This window comes from Hemiscyllium ocellatum, chromosome 8 (assembly GCF_020745735.1).
Source record: "Hemiscyllium ocellatum isolate sHemOce1 chromosome 8, sHemOce1.pat.X.cur, whole genome shotgun sequence".
NCBI classification, from domain to species: domain Eukaryota; kingdom Metazoa; phylum Chordata; class Chondrichthyes; order Orectolobiformes; family Hemiscylliidae; genus Hemiscyllium; species Hemiscyllium ocellatum.
In genome coordinates this window covers 75606947-75625881 of record NC_083408.1, presented here as the reverse complement: position 1 = coordinate 75625881, position 18935 = coordinate 75606947, and the positions used below count along the sequence as shown (strand labels likewise).

Here is an 18935-nt window from a genome sequence, read left to right as displayed (position 1 = left end):
TCTGGTAGCATCTGTGAAGAGAAGTAAGAGCTAGTGTTTTCAGGTCTGGTGTTCTGAGGAAGGGTCAGATCTGAGCTTTTTCAGCACCTTCTGTTTTTGTAAACTTTCCTTCCATCAATCTCGATTATCATCACTTCTGAGCATACTGATTGTTAAAAAAAATCCAGCCAGAACGGAAAATCACCATCTATCAGTCCTTTGATGCACCAATCATGTGCAAACGAAACAAGGCAGAGCGGTCATACCCATTTTTAACATTAGCTACTGTGAACACTTTTTTTTAAAGAACGGAAAATCACCATCTATCAGTCCTTTGATGCACCAATCATACAACATGCTAAATCTGATTGGCTGAGTGGAGCAGAATCATACTTTTAAAAGTTAGGCTTAGATTTTAACCACTGGAAACAACTTTGGAGCAGGAGGAGATTTGAGAGAGGTTTTCAAAATCATGAGCAGGCTGGACAGGATAGATAGAGAGAAGCTGTTCCCATGCATAAAAGAGAAAAGAGCGGGAGGGCATAGACTTAGAATGATGTGCAAACGAAGCAAGGATGATGTGATCCAAAATGCTCTTCATTCAGTGAGCAGTTAAGATATAAAATGCACTGCCTGGAAATGTGGTGAAGGTTACGTAAATGAAGTATTCAAGAGGGAATCAGATGATTATTTCGATGGAAATTGTGTGCAAGAGTATGAGGAAAAGGCATGGGCTTTGAGTTTCCTGCATTATGCATTATTAATTGACAAAGCAAAAAAGGAACTTCTTGAAATAGAAAACCTATTTATGATATTTGCAGTTATATGAAAACCTGAAGACCATGTAAGAGGTTTTAGTGAATTAAAGGAGAGAGTCAAAGGAGACTACATGGATTTTATGTTGAAAAGAACAAATTCATTCATACAGTCCAAAAATTCCCTAGCATTTAAAAGTTCACATTTCTGCAGAGTGAATGTGTTTTAAAAAAAAGGGATGACTAACATCATGCATAATGCAAGCAAACGCATGCAACAGTGCACACCATGCCATATATCTTCCAGTCAGTTTTGCTGCTGTGTGAATTTCTACTGCCTGCAAATATTTCTGTGATGAGATGTTTTTTGCACACTTTTAGCCCAGACACTCAATCCTGGTGCCAGCAGAGAGATCAGTTTAGCTGTTTTTGCAAAAGGCTGGACACAAGAGGCAGAGCGGTCATACTCATTTTTAACATTAGCTACTGTGAACACTTTTTTTTAAAGATTTTAAGTCATGTGCTGGATGGGTGAGTGGAAAGATAGGTGAGTGGATGAGCGGGTATGTGAATAAATGAGCAGTTCAGTCAGATCAGGAGAGTAATTGTGAGAGGACTGGATTGTGGTGGGATGATGGGTCTAACAGTCACGTTGTGTAGCTCGTGCTGGGAGAGAGATTCAGGTCAGGTCGAGTTTGGAATTAATTCGGTTAGAATGAGGGATGGTTGGTGTTGGGAGAGTGAGGTGAGGTCAGGTTGAAAAGGTGGTAGGGAAATTGGGTCAGGTGAGGGAGTGTAGTTGTTTCAGGTTGGTAGAAAATTGGTTATAACACCATTAAGCAATAAGATGTTTGAGCAGAAGTAGGCCTTTTGGCCCATCATGTCTGCCTTACCATTCAGTGAGATCATGGATAATCCCATAACCCTCAACTCCACTTTCCTGCCTCTTCTCCATAAGTCTTCTTACTCCATAAGTAGGAATCTGTCTCTTTCAGGCCTTGGATACAATTAGCATCCCAATCTTTACAGCCCTCTATAGTTAAGAATTCCACAGATTTGCTGCCCTTAGAGGGGAAAGCACGTCTTAAATTGGTGACCCTTATTGGAAATTATGGCTCTTAGTCCCAAGCTATCACACCAAGAGACACAACCTTTTCACATCTACCCAGCCAGCCCCATAATAATCTCATTTGTTTTAATATGGTCACCTCACATTCATCTTAATCCAAAGAGTAGGAGCTGGACATACTCAGACTCTCCTCTCCATAACCATGATTAACTCTGTGTGTGGAATATTTGATGTGTATTTTTTGTTCTTGGGCATAAGCGATGATCTGATACAACAGATAGAGGAAAATGAATCGGAAGAAATTTGTGAAAAACAGAATTCGCCAAATTTTAGTCTGTGTAAATGTATGGATGGAAATTGATTGGGCTTTGTCAAACAGTACTGCCCTACTCAGTTTTTTTTTTGTTATTGTGCTCAAGGTACCTTTGCATTTGAGTACAAGTATTGCCCGCTATCTGAAAGTCGAGCATTCCAATGAAACCTTTCTTAAGCCAAAATGGCGTAAAGCGAGGAAGCATTAGTTCATAAGGGAAAAATTTTGTTTCTTTCGTTAAAAGCAAAAACCCTCTTCAGTTTTCTTTTAGTTAGCGAAAATACAGGTACTAGTCTTTCATAAAAGCAAATAGGTGTAAAACAAACTTTCGAAAAGCGGGAGAGAAATTTGCTGTTTGTATATGTGTAAATTTACATGTCAAACAATTTTGGTTGGAATTTGCTGGAACAGAGCATCTCTTGTCTTTTGTTTGGGCTCGTTCCTGCGTGATTCAGCTGGAAATATCTTAATATGCAAGTTGATGGAATTGTGAGCTAATAACAATGTGAAGTTGGCATTTGAGGCCTTGGGAAACAACAGGACTAATAAGTATCTATCTCACCAATGAAATTTAAGGATTGAAAAATAAGCAGTGCTTAGACAGTGAATTAAAATGGATAAATTTAACATCAAACCAGGTAAGAAAATAAAAGTAAAGGAAAGTTGAATTAGTGAAGAGAAAAAAGATTCAGTTGCTTAATTTAACAAATTTGCAATCATCAACACATACTACTTGAAGAAACGTGACTCCACACTTTTAGTTATTCACTTTTCAGTCCAACATGGTTGAGTAGCAGTCATTAGCATTACTATTTCACCAAACGGCTGCATAGGTTGTTATTTATTATATTTGCTTTTCTGTAATGAGTTTAAAGAGCAAATACAGCAACTTCGTGAAATTCATAGGTAGCTTAAGGGTGAGATGCAGTATTTATAAAGTTAGGAATAGCCGAAATTGCCAGCAGCAGTGCAATTCATTCCTTCAGGAGTATCACTTCCTCATTATAAATTGCTGGGCAATTTACATATTAATAACGGCAATCCTCATTCATATGCTGCAACCTTTTTTTAGCAAATTTTCGTCAGATTTTTTTTCCAGGTTTAACTGTTAATTACTTGATATTTACATAATTGTATTGACAATTCCTTTAACATGTTGAATTTTTTTATAGTGATTGTTACAAAGTCATAATTATACAAGATAAACATTCAACTAATGGGCTATATTTGTTTTCTCCCAGATGCTGTCTGAAAACCTGAGAGGAGAAATGAGTGTAGCCCTTGGGGAGGCTAAGATTTCCCTTCGGGATAGTCGATTTATTCAAGCTATTGCCAGATCTCTTAGTGTCAGCTGCAAAGAGGTATATTTTATAGTCCTGTGGCTGCAACATGCCATAGTTATAAAACTGACTTTGTTATTTTACGTTGTGAGACATTTTAAAAAGTGTTTTAAAGATTGCATTGTTCAAATCAGGAGCTTAAAGGAATGTGAAAGAGTTAGTTCATGTTAGTATTAATATATTGCGTGCTTTGTAAAACATTACTGCTTGAAATGTGTTGTTAATAAAAGAATATTGAATGATTTTATACTCCATAATTTTTCCTTTTAAAACAATAGGAACTGGAGGCTATCCGAGATGCTCTAACACCTTCGTTGGCATGTGCTGCAGCAAAGTCTGGTGATATTGATGCATTGGAAGCTATACTGGATATGGTAAAAAAGAAGAAAAATAAAAACTATAACAAAACCTGCAAGATGGAAAGCAATACACACAGTGTTGGAAACATTTAATAGATCAAATAACTTCTGTGGAAAAAATATGAGGTGACAGTTGGAGCGTGAAACCTTTATGAAAATTGTTTTGATAAAGTTTCTATTCCTAAAATGTCAACTCTTGTTTTTTTTTCCAGAGATGCTGTTTGACCCACTGAATGTCTCCAGCATTTTTTGAGTTTGTTTTAAGGAATATAAATATCACCCTAGGCAGTTTTGCAATTCCCAAATTTTCAGATTTTGCACTTCAAATCTCCAAGACTCAGAACAATTTATAAAAAGAAACTCGCTGTTTGATCAACCAGTCAGTGTCATTGCTAATCTTCTATACTAGCAGTAAGGTGAATAGCGTGTTTACATACTGCTTTTCCATGTTGATGTATAGGTTTCTGTCTTTAAAATAGCATTAGAAATTGAGGTTGATAGTTCAGGAATTGTGTGTCATTTGCAAGACTAACCCTCCAATGTCTTTCTCTTTCACTTGCTCTTGGAAATATGTTCTGCATCACCAATAAACTTGCAGTGTGTTGTGGGTGATACTGACACTGCAATTAAAAAAAAAATCAGTTGTTATCAGTCAACAATTATGAAATAACAAGTGATCAAAAAGGAACATTAATAAACGTATTTATTTTACATGGGCCCCGATTCCAGTTCAAAGAATTGGTTTCATTGCTTTGGTTTAAGAGTACTAGTGTGTTTGCATTCCTGATTACTCTTTTGTGACATTTTCTGGGAAATACATGTTGTAGATGCTGGATGAAAGTGTTGTCAAGTTGTTACTCTTTAGCAGCATTGTGATTCTTACTGTCTAGGTTCAGACATTAGGATGTTACCAGAAAATGCTACTAAAATTGTGCCATGGTATGAGTCCTGAAGAGAGGGAACAGAAAAAGTTTGCTCTTGTAAGGGAGTGGACATCTAGCCGGAGCTGTCAGTGAGAATGATTGAAGTTGAAATGCCTAATTTGACCTGAAACATCGATTAAGAGTCCAATCAGTGGAGATGAGCACAGACATTTTTAGCTTGAGTTGACGATGTGGCTTCAGTCTTACTAGTGGTCAGGAAAATATAGTTTATCCAAAACCATGAATTAAAAAAAAATTGATTAATCTCGCCTTTTCCTTCCACCAATGATTTATGGTCTGCTCAATCAGGTCATCATCTTCTCTTACCTCCTTCGAGAAAAAGTCTACATAAACTCATTCTCATATTTGAAGGCATTCCACAAAACTGTTGAATGTTTCTTTGTTGTCGTATCCTCATTTAACTCCAGTCTGTTGTTCCCTAGTCATCATTTGTTCCTGACCCAAACACAATAGATTATGTTCTACCATGTAGTTTGTACTTAAGTAATACCCATCACTATAATATGTATGCCTCTTCTCAGCTCAGTATTTATACAGTTGTTAAATGAGTGAAAAAACACAAATCAGGTTTTGACTAGACTCTTGCAATATTTATAAAATTACTTTAGAATAAAGTTAATTCTGATCTCATTCTCACCCAAAAATAAACCATACTAAAGTAATATTGTCTTCAAGTGCATAGCAGATGAGCAAGTGTCTGAAAGATAAAGATGCCTTCTGCTTGAGTACCATCCAGTATTAACCAAACTTTTTTTTTCTTAAAATTCAGTTAAAGGGTATTTTCTGCTTGTGTTGCTATTATTGCAGATTTACATCTTTTTTTTAACATCTGTTTCTGATCCTATTCTTTCGTCTTCTACCAAAGGCATACTGAGTTGCAGGTGGTTTTTATGTATGGGTTATACAATAGGTACCAACTGTTGGGCATTGAATGCATCACAGGCTCAATTTTATGCTTACTGGAGTTCTACAAAAACACACTAATGTGTAGGAATTGTGTAGTATCAATCAAACAGCGGTTTAGTTGAAGTATGTTGGGAGGACGTTTGTGTGAAATAAACAGCAACTATTTGGTGTAAATGGCCAGATTCATTGCTTTAAATATTATTTAATTCTTGATGCATATATGACTCTTCAACTGAGGGGCAATGAGGTTATATTCTGTATTCCAGTAGATTTGTGGTATGAGATCAATTGGGGAATTGATCTACAGACCTCTGGTTAATATAGCTCATTACATCACGATTGTTGTTAATAGTTACTTTTTGTTCCTAACTATTTAAAATTGCTATTGTAACATAAGATCTAAAAGAAGACAGATTTTAAAAGGGTAATTTACTTTTTGTTTTCACCCCTTTGATTATTTCAAAACACTATGCTTTTCAGGGTGGGAACCTGTGCAGTGAGGACTATGATGGACGAACCCCACTACATATAGCAGCTTGTGAAGGACATCTAGAAGTTGTTCAGTATCTGCTGAGTCGAGGAGCCACTGTTTATGCCAAAGATCGATATGGTGATACACCACTGAAGAATGCAGTAAGATTCAGGTGCGCAAAAGTATTTTTAGAATACAAGACAATTTGCTTTGTGTTGCAGCCTTTGAAATATAATTTGTGTGGTAGAAATTTGTGATTGGATTTTTTTCATATGTTGTGAGAATCAAGCAACCCAAGAGGTCAGGTAAAGATTTTTTTGTTCCCAGTAAAAGGAGAGTACTTTGTACTGGCTTCAACACCCTTCATTTCGATCCAAACTGATCTTTCAGTGTAGACCAACACCAGTGTCCATCATGTGTAGGACCCTATCTCTTGGAAGTGTATTTATCCTTATAATTGCTCAGCTCGATTACTCCAGTACAGCTGTAGGATGACTGCTGTGGTGGGCTGTCTTTTGACAATAGCAATCCCATAAAAATCCTTTTGTGCACTGTATTAAAGCCCAACTCAGCTTTGCAAGCACTTTGAAAGTTACTCTTCATGGGCTTTCACAAAAGGTTTGAAGAATTTAAACTTAGCGTCTGCACAAGACATTTTGTTAACTGTAACAACTGCATAAAACCTTTTCTGCGGGAGGTCCACTGAATGCATAAACTGACCATTCTCAGTTGGGCATGCCTCCACTGTTAGGAGAGATTTCCTCTTGAAGGGGTAGATATCCAAAGTGGCAGTTCAAGTGATTTGGACAAATGCTGTTTCAAAGTTTGTGCAAGTACTCTGTGGGGTCAGTTAGCTCAGTTGGCAGGACAGCTGAGTGACCTCAACAGTGCGTGTTTAATTCCTATACCGGGCTGAGGTACCCTGAAGAGGACTCTCCTCCTCAAATTCTCCCCTCGCCTAAGGTGTTGTGACCCTCAGGCTAAGCCATCACCAATTGTTTCTCTAATGAGAGAGAGCCCTCTGATATGGCAATGCTATGGCGACTTAACATTTTACCTAGAAGTAGTATGGAGTGTTTTTGGAGATGTTGCACTGGCTCAATGAGTTTGATATGGAGTATTTTGCATCTTGACAAGACCATGGAGGATTTGGCAGCCTGTGCACACAAACCTTGCAGTAGATATTGGGACAATAGTTTGAGTGCCTGGTCAGTTGCAAAATAGGTAGAGTGAGTAGAGCAAATTCTCTGCATGGCAGTAATAGGAGATTTGGGATTTTTTTTTCTTAGATGCATCTGTGAACTGCAATACAACTTCCATTTCCCTTTGGTTGGCATACCGCTACTGCTTCACAATTTCCCACTTGCCCCTCTGCAGCATCATTTCATCGTAAGATTGCTGTCTTCCTTCAGTATAAATTGCAATTGGTTGTGCAGAATGCTCTCAATCAACTCTGGATCTTTAGACCCTGTTCAGTTTTTGAGTCAGTGGCAATAAGTCACGTAGGAGGCAGCAGCAGCAGTCTGGGCCAGCTGGCTGAGAGACGGTAGCCCAGGCCTGGCCGATGGGAACCAAATGCTATCTCTGAGTAAGGACATCAGGTTTGAGCTCTACAGAACTACTGCCACTCCCTGAGGGCAGTACTCCAGCAAACCGAGCATTCTTTTGGAGATTGAATGCTGGACTGTGGTGTTGTCTGTCTGTATGAACACTCAGGATTTCAGCAATGCGAGCCTGTGAAGCAATGAGCTGGATTTCACCGTCATTCCTGAGTAGAACTGGAACCCAAAGCCTTACCGATCAGAGCAATACTTAGAAATGAGCAGTAGTCATTTTGAATTAGACAAAATGAATCCGGCCAATATATGCCATTCATATGTTTTACTGTTTTTTGCTTCAGGACTCTTTCTTCTGGCTGTAAAGTTACGATTTTTGAAGAGACTGATGACTCATAAAATGGCATTCCAGTTAATAGCTATTTTCTTAAATAACTTAGACTTTTAATCTACCCTCCAAAAAAAAACTAATTGAAAGCAAAATACTGTGGTTGGTGGAAATCTAAAATAAAACAGAAAATACTGGAGAAACACTTGAGGTCTGGCAGCATCTGTAGAGAGAGAAAAACACATGAACATGCGGAGAATAAAGAGATATGGACCAGGCAGTTTAGAACGGCATTGTGTTGGGCAGACACTTTATGGGCCAAAAGGCCTGTTCCTGTGTTGTACTGTTCTATCTTCTATCAGTACTGAGAATGGAGAGATAGAAAGTGAAGAACAGGAGGAACACTTGTTGTTCTTGAAGGAGTGAGGGCATAATTGGGAGAAATTAGTTGGGCACTATACTAGCATCCCCCTTTGCCAGACTGAGCTTGTTCACACTTTGAACAATTCCTCTTTTAACTTGTCTCACTTTCTCCATATGATTTGGGTACCCACAGTCCGTGGAGCATGCCCTGAAATGTTGGTGCATGCTTTCCAACAGGAAGTTATTTGGAACAGCAGTGATCTGAATCCATCATATGTTTGCTATGTTTTCCTTGTGGAGTTTTCCCAATGTCTAGATTATTTGTCAAGTTTAGGAGTTATTTATTTTAATCTAACCTTTCAGAAGTGTTCTGATACACCTCTGGGGCAGGTGGAATTTGACCCTGCACTTTCTGTACCAGAGAGAGGGATAGTACATTGTGTCAAAAGAGCCCTGGTGAGTTTGGTAAGATGGACGTCTGAATATTTATGAGGGGAGTCGTGACGTTTGGCTAGCAATAGTGACTGTTAGATTGTTTCTCACCACTGCTGAATGAGAATCTCTCAGAAATGCTGGTGAAAACCATAAACATTGAAACGAGATGATCTAGACATCAAGTTGAACCATTTGACATTTACTGAACAGTTCTGTCACATATCTCAACATAGCCATGTCATTCAAAGCCCTATAAGATTCCACCCACAGCCTGTCCATTGTTAGTACACAATCTACACTTTCTCCCCACCAAAACAATCTGGGTCCCTTTAATCTGTTAACAGTCGAACAAACTAGCACTCACACATTAGATTCGATTCCCTATTGTATGGAAACAGGCCCTTTGACCCAACAAGTCCAGACCAACCCTCTGAACAATAACCCACCCAGACCCATTCCCGCTGACTAATGCATCTGACACTATGGGCAATTTAACATGGCCAATTCATCTGACCTGCGCATCTTTGGACTGTGGAAGGAAACCGGAGCACCCGAGGGAAACCCATGCAGGTATAGGGAGAATGTGCAAACTCCACACAGACAGTCACCCAAGGCTGGAATCGAACCTGGGTCTCTGGTGCTGTGAGGCAGCAGTGCTAACCGCTGAGCCACCATACGCCTGATTAATGCAGGCTATACATCATCCCTTACATTACATTGGAGACATAATGTGAAAATCTGAAATGTAACAATATAAATCCGTCTCCACGTTCGATAGCTGAGACCACTGTCGTCCTTTTAGGGACCACCTGTTACACTTCTCAAACCGGCTGGAACTTGCATGCCACAGTACTGACAAGGCAAACAAATTTTAGAGTTCAGGCCAGGTACACCACTGAACAAATTTGAAATAAGGCTGGAGTTCATTTAAGTTTTTGACTGTGGTAGCCAAAGAAAAGGGCCCAATTAATTTCGCAAAATCCCAAATTCCCATGTAAATTGACATGACCGCCACACGCTAACTTGGTTATTTAGCATCAGTTTTAGTTCCATTAGGTGACTGCAACAATTTAATATTTTTGCATCTAAGTCTCAAAATACAGTTTTCCCTTAAAAACGAAAGTAGATTTTTACTCCCAAATTTCACTAAATGAGATATTTCTGATGCTTCATTTTCATAAAGGCTCTGCTGTTATAATGTTTACAAGATGATTTGCTCCTCAATTGCCATCTCCCAGTGATTGTTTCTCCTTCTGCAGGCGCACTGAAGTTATCAAATTATTGCGGCAAACTGGTGCCCATTTCTCAGAAAATGAAATTATCGATGTGGGAACTGACTTGTGCAGGTATGGTCTCTCATGGGCTGTGCACCTAAGCACAGTGTGAATAATAATATTTAAATTGTAAGTTTGCTCTTTTTTTAAAAAAAGTTCTACGTTATTTATATCTCTCTGAAAAGGAGGCAGTTTTGTTAGGTAGTCATTTATTTGATGGCCTTTATGTGGACAATTTTGAATGAATCAATACTAGCATTGTTATCATGACTTGTTCATAATTTTCTTTGAGAAGTTATATATTGTGAAAAGTGCCACTTGGGTTTTGCAAATGTCCGTAAATTTTTGTTCTCAGTTCAGCTTTGGCACAAATGCGGAAAAAGAGCTGGACTGTAGAATTGGGAGTGACGGCCCTGGGTGTTAAGGCAGCATTGGCCCGAGTATGGTATCAAGAAACCCTAGCAAAATCGGCCTTCATGCGAATCAGGAGAAAACATTCATACACACCACCGTAGGAATTTCTCAGGGTAGTGACCTAAGCCCAAGAAACATGGGATCTCTCCAGCTTCACATAATTACAGGTTTACTCTAGAGTCCCTGACAGAACTCAGCTGCATATTGGGCAGAGTCAGCACATGTGACTCTATCCATTCAAAATGCTGATGAACAAAAGGAGTATTCCTTGTAGCAAGAAGCTGCCATCAGATATTTACATGCACACTGCTACTGCTAACCACCCTTTGAACAGGGTGCCAGTGTATGTACTGATAATAGACAAAGGCACTGCATACAGATAATGTTTACATTATAAATCAGTGCAGGTGTCATGTCACAGGTGAGCCAACTCAGGACTCATGGTGGAGGCGGCAGAATGAAGATGGACTATTTCACGGTATCTTCTTACTCTTTTTATTCTTAAACTATGCAAAATGGTGGCGGATTGTGGCAAAGCTTCTCACTATATTTTACTGTATTATTCACTGTAAGATGTAAGTGACAGTAATTCATTCAAATCTCAGGATCCATTAAAATCTCCTTTTGGATCATCCCAATCATGAGCAAGATGTTACAAAACTGAAGAGATCATTATTTTTATCTTATGTTCCATTTTCAGCTGCTTCTTTTTTCAAATCAGAGAACAGATGTAGGTATCATAAAATGTAACTTTGAAAGCACCAATCACCATGACGACAAATGTATGCTCTGATTAAAGCCACAGTTGCTTTGTTCAGTTCCATCAATGGATTTTAACTGCACTTTATTAATCTCTCACTTTAAGTTGGTGAATAATTGCTCTATTAAGGTTGTTAGTGATGCAAACAGAACAAAAAAAAACTCCATTGTTTGATCCTTTGTTGAGCTGTAGTAGCTTTAGACATTTTTGAGTCAACTGAATGGTTTCAACCAGGAAGGGAAAATCACTCAGGATTCCCACTCCTAATTACCTTCGAGCTCCCTTCTGCTGGAGAATGAGCCACTGTCCATGACCTGTGAGAAAATTGGGGTTATCAGCCAATTGGCTCAGTAGCTTGTGAGCATTCACTGTTTAGACCAGGTTTTTAAGGAAGAGCAGTCATATAGTCAACATGCAGCAAGGTAGCAAACTTTAATTTCTGATTATGCAGGGTACAGTAGGTACAAATAGGTCAAAGTTACCTCTATTACCAATATACTTTGAATCAGTTACAAATTCAGAGAAATTCAAAGCACTTTGAGTACTTTCATGGGACTGATTTACAGTAATGTGACACACAGGATCAAAATTCAAATTCATTAAAAGAAACATGCATGAACTTGATTAAACTCAATGCTCTCATAGTAACAAGAGAAAGAGAGCAAGAGAGTCTGAGGGAGAACAGGGCTGGACTTCACATTTTGAAAGCAAATTCCCATAAATTGATCTAAAAATCAACAATGAAAATTTTAGATTTATGCAACAGAAATGTTGTGACATCAGAACACAGAGCAATAAAAAGGAAATTATTTCAAATTTAATTACATGACATTGTACGCAATTCATTTTTTTAAAAAAGCATGAAAAGGATGACTAGTACCCTAAAAGAGAAGTGAACAGGAACAGTTAGGAACTCACTTTCACTTCTTGCCCATGCTGATAATATTATTATGCTCTAGAACACTAGCAGTGACGGCCATTACTATAGTCATGCTAATATTGTAACTTCCTTAACCTTGTTTCTTTTACAGAATTATTAGCTATGCTTGAATCTCATTGTTTTCTTGTCAGAATGTTTGTTAGCAGCTGATTTCTAATGAATAATCTCAAATGTATTGATATCCATTCTGAGTGTCATATATTGTTCACAACAGCAATTTTGACAGAAATCAATGATAAGTTCATGTCCACACTTACGAAGACAAGCTTTCAATACCAGAGTTTATTAATTTGCGATGGCTCAGTGGTTAGCACTGCTGCCTCACAATGCCAGGATCCCAGGTTCAATTCCAGCCTTGGGTAACTGTCTGTGTGGGGTTTGCACATTCTCCCCGTGTCTGTGTGGGTTTCCTGCGGGTACTCCAGTTTCCTCCCACTTTCCAAAGATGTGCAGGTCAGGTGAATTGGTCATGCTAAATTGTCTATAGTTGTTAGGTGCATTAGTCGGGTTGGGGGGGAAGGGGGGGGTGGTGGGAGGTTGGTGGGGTGTAGGTTAATTTTCGGCGGGTCGGTGTGGACTTGTTGGTCTGAAGGGCTTGTTTCCACACTGGAGGGAATCTAATCTAATCTAATTGAATTTCAACTCTTATAGCTGTTATGATAAAATTTGAGCTACATTCCCACAGCATCAGCCTTCTTGATTCTCTAGAATCTCAGGCATTTGAATTACTAATCCATTGACATCACCATGGTATCTACTTATATTTTATTCAGTGATAAACAAATTTCTAATATCATTTTCTCAGACACACGTATCAGATAAATTTTTAAATAAAATCTTCCTGGTATTATAAAGCAAAAACTATCTTTTCATCAGGGGAAGTGACAGTGGGTGTAGCTACATGAGTAATCCTTCTCCCAATTCCCATTTACTTCAGTTTTGATTGGGTTCCTCGATGCTACATTTTCAAATCCTGCATTGATGCCAAGAATAGTTGTTATCTCACCTGAATTCAGTTATTTTATCCAAGTTTGGACCAGTAATTATTTGAAATAAAAGAAAAGATTGAGTCCCTCTTGGCTGCTGACCGTGTGGCATTGACAGAGAGCAGTGGGATCAGACTACTTATTCATATTGTTTCAGAGAAAAGTTGCATGATGGAAGAGCAATCACAAGACTGAATGGAAATAGATCTGAATTGGGAGATAAAAGAGAGGAGAATCTTGAGATATAATTTTAGTGTGTATGCTTTTAAAAATGAGCATATTCTAATGTAATTTGGAAAATGTTATACATTTTAAATAATTCTTCAATAGGATAGGCATTTTGTTAGCTCAGTTAATATAATAGACCTTTAATGTGGATCAGTGCTCTAAAGTTGAATAAGTTATGAAGCCAGAATATTCACGAATATGGTGCTTTTGAAACAAGATGAGCCTAACATACTTTTAAGGATGAAGGGCTCCTTGTTGAAGGGCTTATGCCTGAAATGTCGATTCTCCTGTTCCTTGGATGCTGCCTGACCTAGTGTGCTTTTCCAGCACCACACTCTCAACTCTGATCTCCAGCGTCTGCAGTCCTCACTTTCTCCTAGTATGCTTTTAAGGATGTACTATTTTAGTCAATATCTGTGTGGGAGAAACATTAAACTTTGTTTGTTATACACAGCCTGGCTGCAAATGGTGACATGGAGGGACTGAAAGCTTGGCACCTTGCAGGAATGGATTTGGACCAGTGTAGCTATGATGGACAAAATCCCCTGGAAGTTGTAAGCAAATATTTTGAATTTTGTTTGAGAGAAACTAAAAGACAAATCAAACAGGTGACAGGCCTCCGATAAACTTAGTTGAACGGCTGGTGATTCAAAATGGCCTTTGGCACTTTTAATATGAATCATATTTTTCAGTTGGGTGAAGCTAAGCTGTATGAATCTTTCTGCCTTTGCCTCCAGGCTTTGGCTGATGGTAATGAAGAGGTGATTGCATTCCTTCAGTCGGCATGCAAGCGAAACAGGCTGGTAAGAGTTGTATAGATTCTGTGAATGCTTAGTGTGAGCACAACAATCCCAAATTGAACTGGAATTGTAAATTGTATCAATTGGTAACTGTCCATTCTTGGTTTATTCTCTAAAGCAACAAAGCATTCTTTACTTATAGTGTGGGCTGAATTTTCACTCCAGCTCTTGCAAAGCTGCTATGTCCAAGTCAGGGAGCCATTCCTGGCCATTACTTGAGGTGGTGAGCTCAGAAAATACATTCATCACCTCCTAGGAGGCAAGCAGGCAATTAATCCCATTATGAGCCTTGGTAAAAGTAGGATTAGACGGCATCTGTGATTTCCCACGAAGGCTGCAATTTCCCAAAGTGATAGGTGAGTGGGGAGGCAGATTTACTGACCTCTCAGCCCTCCTGGGGTGTGCCTGGGTGGGAGTGCAGTCAAAGACCATCCCTTGGAGAAGACCGCCTCTGGTAGTGGCCTGGCTGCTTTCACTTTTTCTATTTAAGTCTTTTAGAAGTAGCTGAGAAGGCACAGACATATTAAGATGCCCTCCAAATACTGCAGTGGGATGCTTCTCTAAAACTGGAAGGCCTGGGATTTGCCCTCCATCTTTGAGAGGCCACCCACAGAAACTGTCTCTGTGCCCCATGACTTCTCCATATGAAAATCTTAACTTTAATTAGTTTGTTGCTGAAGATGGATTTCTGAGTTGAAATAAACTTGGATCCTGTTTCCCATCTTTGTCAAAAATTCAGCTTCATGACTAAACTGATCTGGAAGTGGTACTGGCATGCAGCAGTACATAATACAGTGGTATTTTCAGACTGTAGGTGATGTACCTTCCTTCTCAAGGAATGAGGCCCTCAACAGTAGCTACATCTTTAGGGGACAATATGGGATCTTAGAATTTTACAGTACAGGAGGCATTTGACCCATCATGATTGTACCGACTCCTGAAAGAGCTACCCAGCCACTCCCTATCTTCAGCCCTATCTCTGTGCGGCTCTCTAACTTCATCCCTTTCAAATATATATCCAGCTCACTTTGAAAACCTCTCATGGATTCCACCTCCATCACTCTCCCAGGTTGCACCTTCTAGATTCGAACAATTCTGAGTAAAGAAATTTCTCCTCATTTCACTCCTAGCTCTCTTTCTGACAATCTAGAAATTGTGATCCCTTAGTTCCTGACATACCAGCTAGTGGAAACAGAATATCCTTCTTTACCCTGTCAAAATTGTTCATAATTTTGAACATTTCAATAAGGTTATCTCTTAATCGTCTGATCTCCAAGGAGAATAAGCCCAATCGCTTGAATATTTCCTTGTATCTAAAATCCTTCATTCCTGGTATCATTTTAGTATATCTGTTTTGAATTCTCTCCAGGGCTTTAACATCCTTCCTTAAACAATTAAACACAATAGTCCGTATGTGTTCTGACCAATGATTTATAAAGTATAGCATCCCTTCTTTGCTTTTATACTTATTTATAAGCCCAAAAGATCTTATAAGCCTTCTTATCAACTGTTTCAACATGTCTGGCCACCTTCCGAGAATGATGTTCGTGAACCCAGAGGTCCCTCTGCTCCTGGACTCCCCTCATAGTTGTACCATTGAGTCTGTACTGTCTTGCCATGTTTCTTCTACCAAAATACATTACCTCTCAATTTGCTGCGTTGAAATTTATTTGCCAGGTGTCTGCTCTTTTGGCCAAATTGCCAATGTCCCTCTGAAGTCATTCAGCATTACCTTCACAATACACTATTCTCCCTTCGTAGCTTTTCTGCAAATTTAATGATATTTCCCTCAACATCCAGCTCTCAATTGTTCCTACAAATCAGAAAAGGCAAGGGCCACAACGCCAATCCCTGGGGCCATCACATTCAACTCGTCTCCAATATGAGAAATGCCCTTCTGTATCTACCCTCTGTTTCTATATTCTTATCAACTGTTTCAACTTGCCTGGCCACCTTCAGTGAATCTTGCTAGTCAACCCAGTGGTTCTAAACCATGCTGCTGAGGATCCATCAATCCTCAACATTTCTAATTTGCTAACTAACCTGCCTCTCAAATGCTTTCTAAAGTCCAACTATACAATATCTGCAGCACTACCCTCACCTACTAATTCATTTAAATTTGCCAGACATGATCTACCATTCTCAAAGCCATGTTGACAGTCTGGTATAAACCTTTTTTTTCTAACTGTACACTTACTTTATGGCCGCCATTAGTTTTCCCACTACTTATGTGAAGCTGACAGGTCTGAGTTTTCCTGGATTATACTTTTTCCATTTCTTAAGCAATGGTGTCACATTTGCAATCCTCCAGTCCCCCTGGACTGATTCTGTGTTCAGAGAGGCTTGGAAAATTTCCATTAATGGCTCTGCAATTTGCTCCCTTAACTCAGCAATCTAGACTGAATCCCTTCCAGGTCTGGTAACTTCTCCACTTGGAGTGTTGTCAGCTTTGTTAGCACCTCTTCTTTATCACTATAATGTTCAGTTGCTCACCACAGGTTTTCAAGTAGGCCATTGTCACCATATTCTTATTTGGTAAAGACAGAGGCAAAATGTGCATTGAGTACCCTGCAAGATCTTTGCTTCAGTGAGCAGCTCACCCTGCTTATTCTTTATGGACTGTACTCTACTCTTCACCAATCTTTTAGTGTTAATGTGCTTGTTTTAAGCACATCCTGCCATTCTTTCCTTATGCTTCCTCTTTGCCTTCCTTATTCCATCCTTAGCCTTTCTCCTGCATAAGAGATTTACCTCATTTAACTGCACACAAGCTTCTGCAGCTTATTATTGAGTGGGATTAGTGTGAACCTTAATATAGTAGGAAATTCCCGATAGGAATGAAAACTGCAAAAAGAATGCAATTAATATGGGACAGCTGTCGATTGAATTATCAAAATATATTGAATTAATATATATTTTTTAAAATTTCTTTTTGTTTCCTGTTTCTCTTCATTTTGTTTGTTTTACCTTGTTGGAAGTTTGTTTTTTCTTGTATCCTTTATATCCTGTTTTAGTGTGTTCTGTAAGATATAGACACATAGCAAATTGGACCAGGAGTAGGCTTTTTGCTTATTAAGCCCACTCCACTGTTCCATGATTGTGGCTGATCCACTATCTCATTGCCATGCTGCTGTCCTTTCCCTGTATCCCTTGACACCTTTAATGAGGGAAAATGAACTTCCAACCAGTGGAAAAAGCAATGAAGAAAATCAGAAAGCAAAGAAAAATATTTTTAAAATGTTTTAATAATTATTAATCAATATATTCTAATCAATCATCATTTAACTGCTTTTCCTATTGAAGTTGTTATCCACATTATCTTTCTATTGTGGTCTAATTTGATCATAGTGGAGCAAGTGAACAGATGATGGGTATATTAATTAAGGGCTAATCGAGTATGAATCAGTTGTATAAAAAGAGATTTATATGCATATGCAATTATCATTGGTGTGTGAGTTTTATGGAATGTGGTTAACATGTATAAAGCTCTTGCTGAACGTAAGGGCTTGTATTCTGTGCAGAAACACTTATCTTGTAATGTATGGTAGTAGAGGATCGTTGAATCAAAATATGAAGATTTGGAGTCTTATTACCCACCTTTGTTTTCTGAAAGTGAGTCTTATAACCATTGGATGAATGAAGTAACCATGCGGACCAGGGTTACTTCTTTACCAAAGAGGAAACAAGGTATGGCCTTGACACTTATGTTACCAGGCAGAAGCAGGATAAGAAACCAATTCTGTCAGAATTGGAGCCTGGTCATTTGAGCATTGAAAACGTTTTGGACAGATTGTTAATTTCCATGGATAAAATTTAATAAAAAATTGATTTATTGAAGCACAGTCAGACTTTGACAAATTTAGCAAGACTGAAGATTGATCAAAGAAACTGTAAATAATGGAATTCAGTATTTTGTGAGCAAGACTGCAGATATTTAGTTTGGATATAACTCGATCTAGGCTGGCCTTTAAGTTATTGGACTGGCAAAGTATCAATTATTGACAAATTTTAATTTTGACATGAGTTACATTTGCAGACAAATAGACACCACTGGAACACACTTCAGAAGCCCTACAAAAGATATCTGGGTGAATGTATGTTTCTAGCAGTGTCCATTGCACAAATGGGGCCTCAGTGTACAAAGGAGCATGAAGTCACAACATTAGCAAATTAGTGAAACCACCCGGATACAAGTTACAGGCGACAGTATAAAAGGAGAACTATAACTAAGAGAAATAAAGCCAAACACTATTCATACATTTGAGGAGCAAAATGATTTGTGTTTTACAGTAAAACCATGAACCCCAGAAATGTTCAGGGTGTAGTCAGTTAATGTTTTGAGAACAATTCAAGATCTGTCCCAAACAATATAATTTATTGAAAACTGAACATGAAACTGAAGATGGAGATACAGATCAGAAAGAGTCACAAGAAGAATATTTTGGTGGGAGAGTCTTTCAATTGTGCTTTATTAGACAGTGGATGCACGTCTACAGTATGTGGTAAAGATAAAGTCAATATAGTCCTGGAGGATTATAGGATTACACACTCGTAAGAGAGAGATGAATAGTGGTGGATTAACCTTAACATCACCGTGCATTCGCAAGCAGTGAGGTTGAGAAAGTGGGACTTTCATGGTAACCTTAACCAGAATGGCAATTGAATCTGTGCTAGTGGCATTATTCTGTATCACACATCAGCAATCCAGACAACT

The 18935-nt window shown here is 38.6% G+C and overlaps 1 protein-coding gene across 2 annotated transcripts in view; it reads left to right on the top strand.

The window, feature by feature from the left end:
• LOC132817931 (60 kDa lysophospholipase-like) overlaps window positions 1–18935 on the top strand; it is a 66443-nt gene that overhangs the window by 41203 nt on the left and 6305 nt on the right. The window contains exons 10-15 of one of the 2 annotated variants that reach the window (XM_060828473.1): window positions 3358–3477; window positions 3735–3830; window positions 6146–6309; window positions 10079–10165; window positions 13876–13975; window positions 14159–14224. In XM_060828473.1, coding sequence (XP_060684456.1) covers window positions 3358–3477; window positions 3735–3830; window positions 6146–6309; window positions 10079–10165; window positions 13876–13975; window positions 14159–14224 — 633 coding nt within the window. The remainder of the gene's footprint in view (window positions 1–3357; window positions 3478–3734; window positions 3831–6145; window positions 6310–10078; window positions 10166–13875; window positions 13976–14158; window positions 14225–18935) is intronic. The other variant, XM_060828474.1, reaches the window with a different exon arrangement.